This window comes from Gavialis gangeticus, unplaced genomic scaffold (assembly GCF_001723915.1).
Source record: "Gavialis gangeticus isolate Ggan-Ray unplaced genomic scaffold, GavGan_comp1, whole genome shotgun sequence".
NCBI classification, from domain to species: Eukaryota; Metazoa; Chordata; order Crocodylia; family Gavialidae; genus Gavialis; species Gavialis gangeticus.
In genome coordinates this window covers 177,066,080-177,069,376 of record NW_017729022.1, presented here as the reverse complement: position 1 = coordinate 177,069,376, position 3,297 = coordinate 177,066,080, and the positions used below count along the sequence as shown (strand labels likewise).

At 34.0% G+C, this 3,297-nt stretch overlaps 1 protein-coding gene across 1 annotated transcript in view; it reads right to left on the bottom strand.

The window, feature by feature from the left end:
• PPP3R1 (protein phosphatase 3 regulatory subunit B, alpha) overlaps nt 1–3,297 on the bottom strand; it is a 35,171-nt gene that overhangs the window by 3,444 nt on the left and 28,430 nt on the right. The window contains exons 3-4 of the mRNA XM_019516566.1: nt 1,312–1,371; nt 208–392 (exon numbers count right to left, since the gene is read on the bottom strand). Of these exons, the coding sequence (XP_019372111.1) occupies nt 208–392; nt 1,312–1,371 (245 nt within the window). The remainder of the gene's footprint in view (nt 1–207; nt 393–1,311; nt 1,372–3,297) is intronic.

Sequence of the window (3,297 nt, the reverse complement as noted above, 5' to 3'; positions counted from 1 at the left end):
TTTTTTTTGGGGGGGGGGGGGGGGATTCTACTGACATCTTAGTCAAAAATCAGAAGTCTGCACCCTGAATAACTGTAGACTCTTGTATGATTTTCAAAGGACAGCAGCAATTAACTTTTTTGGTATAGTTGTGAAAAAAATCTCTAGGTCAAGTTAGATTTATTAGTTATTTAAAACTAAAATGTTCAATCTTTGCTTAATACTTACAGCACAGAACTCTTCAAAGGATATTCTTCCATCACCATCCTTATCTGCATTAATTATGGTTTTGTCTACAATTTGCTGTAACTGAGTGTCTTTGAGATTGTTCCCCACCATCATCTTCAGCACCTGGAAGAGTTCCCCATTGGAGATATAGCCATCTTTGTCCATATCATAAATGCGGAAAGCAACTACAGAAAACGAGAACAATGAAAGCATAATGGTAAATAGGATATAAACAGAACAACTTCCATAGGATTGGAGATGTAAAATCCGTAACTTGTTACCACTGTAAACAGTTTAGTAAAATATATACTGTTTCAGTAGAGCATATACAACTAAGTGACAGATCATTTGTCTCCCAGAGTAAAGCTCTAAGAAAAAAGCAGCCCACAATACTAGAGACAGTAGAATTGTTCACTGTACAATATTTTATTCCATAATATGTTATGGTTGTAGCACTGACTGTAAAAACAATCCATTAACATGAACTAGAAAAACCTCAAACAAAAATTTCAGCCATCAGGCAATACATTAACAAGCAAATGCAAGACCATGGCCTTCTATTGTACAGATAATCAGCCTGCCATCTTCCCCTTCTCACTGGTAAATTTACAGGATGCTGTTTCTCATAGTCAATTAGGCTAGGAGATTTTTAAACATTTAAAGGTAGCAGCTTCCCTTTCTGTAGCCATATTGTAGATAGGTCATTACAATGAATACTAAAAGAAAAAGGAAAGATTTGAGTATATGTTTGCTTCTGAAAAATAAACTGATAAAAGCTTGCAGAAACAATTTCACTGGATTTCTTAGTTTCACTGATCAAACAAATGTAAAATGCAATTTCTCTACTGCTATAAGCAAAATAATGCACTTTATCCATGTCTATAAAGGTATTAGCTTTGCTTCATTTACTCATTGCCTCTTTTTGTAAAGGTGTTATTGACTTCCACAAAAACATGAAGTCCCATCTCATTTCAAGAGATTTCCCAACCTGGTCTTGACTAACAGTCTTTTGTGAGGATCAAGATTTCCTCCCTATGGGTAACTTAAAAGTATATTTTAAAATATAATCAGAAAAAAGGTATGCTATGAATTCAAGATACTTACACCTCAACTTCTGCTCCTTATCCCCTTTGACACTGAACTGGGAGACTCCTTCTATAAATTCTAAACAATACAGAACAAGGAAAGCATTTACAAATCGAGTGTTTTAAAGACATGCTTATTCCATTTACAAACCAGAATACTGAGAAATTAAAAAAGAAAAATGCTTTAGAAAAGCTTACATTACTGGAATTATTTTAAATTAGGGTTGACTTGAGAAGAAATACTGTATTTATGTACTTAGAAGGGGGTTCCTAGCTTTTTTCAAACAGGAAGAATTAAAAAGTTATGTTCAAAGAATACACACTAATCCAAATTAACATTCACTTAAAAATTCAGATATTGGACTTTTGAGGGTATTTGATGTTTACTGAAGACCTAAAATGCCTAATGTAATGACTTCAAGTTCTGAATGTTCAATTTGTATCAAGAGTAAGTCCTAATCTTGCCCTTGGGTAAGGAAGACATGAATTACATTTAAGATGGTCTTAGTGTTAATAAAATAAATACAGTATTATAAACAATCTTTAGAAAGATGTTATAGCTAAAATAAGCATTAAGAAGTGACATCTGTTTAACTACACAAGCTACAAGGCCATATTATTTCAAGAGTCAGATCTCAAAACCCTTACTCGTGTGTAACAGCAAAGACAAAAATGTACAGGTACGTTGGACTGGGCCCCTGAAAAAGACTTTCTGGAGTTCTGTAAGGTAAGACGCTGACCTAATTATAGAAAGCCTTCTTCTCACCAAATACTGGGGAAGTTTGAGTGAGACCCAGTAAATAAGGCACAAAGGCACTGTATCTACATTTAATTGGAGGAAGCTGACTATATATTTTTCCCCATTTATATTCTCATAACAATAAAATCTCCAGATCGGTCTGATGCGAGGTATATTATAGTATACGAGTGTGACTGAGACGCATCAGACCAATTGGGAGATTTTATGAGAATTATTTGAGATTTTGCCAACATATGATATATAGCAGAAAAGAACAAACTATAAATATCTATACACTGATTCTGGTAATGCAATTAGAAGTTTTTTCCACAGACATGTCCCCCCCACTATTACTATGGCCCACTTCATCAGGTACTGCAGAACACTGTGGGGCAACTTGCACTTTTCCCAGCTTGTGTTGTAGCGTGAACCATTGTAACAATGGGGATTTTTTTCTGTGCAGTGGACTGAGACCCATTCATTTACATAAGCATGTCCAGAAAGCAACAGCAGCATTTATCATCACAGGACAGAAATATTTATGTTTTTCAACACAGAATGGAAAAATCCTTTTCAACAGTTTTTGGTAGCTACATTATATGAGCTCAGACTCAGAAGCAAGAAAGCAACTCTCCGTCATTACTTAGTTTCTGTAAGTGTATGTCAAGTTATTACATATTATCGATATCAATATCTATTAGAAGTAACACTGTTGCGAAAAATTGTCCTAAACCTCAAAACATTCCACTTAGATATTTTTAGAGTTGACACTAGGTTCTCTGTTGTTCCTATTTTGTAACAGCTTTAGTATGTTTAAAGTTATGTTTTTCTTCAAAATCCATCTGGCCACATATTTGCATAATAGAAATTTAATAAATCCTACTCCAGTAAAAAAATAGAAAAGGGGGTGGCAGTAGGGGGAACAGGAGGTTGAGTGTAACCTTAAGCAACAGCAAATGTCTGAATTAACTTAAAACAGGAATTAAAGGCATTTGCCACTGCTAAGGTTCAGATCTTAAAATTAATATAGAAATATTTAATATAACAAATAACTTGGCAGCAGAAAGGATTCACTTTCTGTTTACATTATCCAAAATACTAAAGATGATATACTTTTATTGGTTTAGAACCAAGTCAAAACAACATAATTTAGTTTTAGGCAAATCAGCTGCCTCCCTTGCAGCTTGTCACTTCTTCAAAACTAAAGCTATAGTTTAAAAAAAAAAAAAAGAAAAAGAGATGAAGCATTAAAATCTGCTGGAGTGT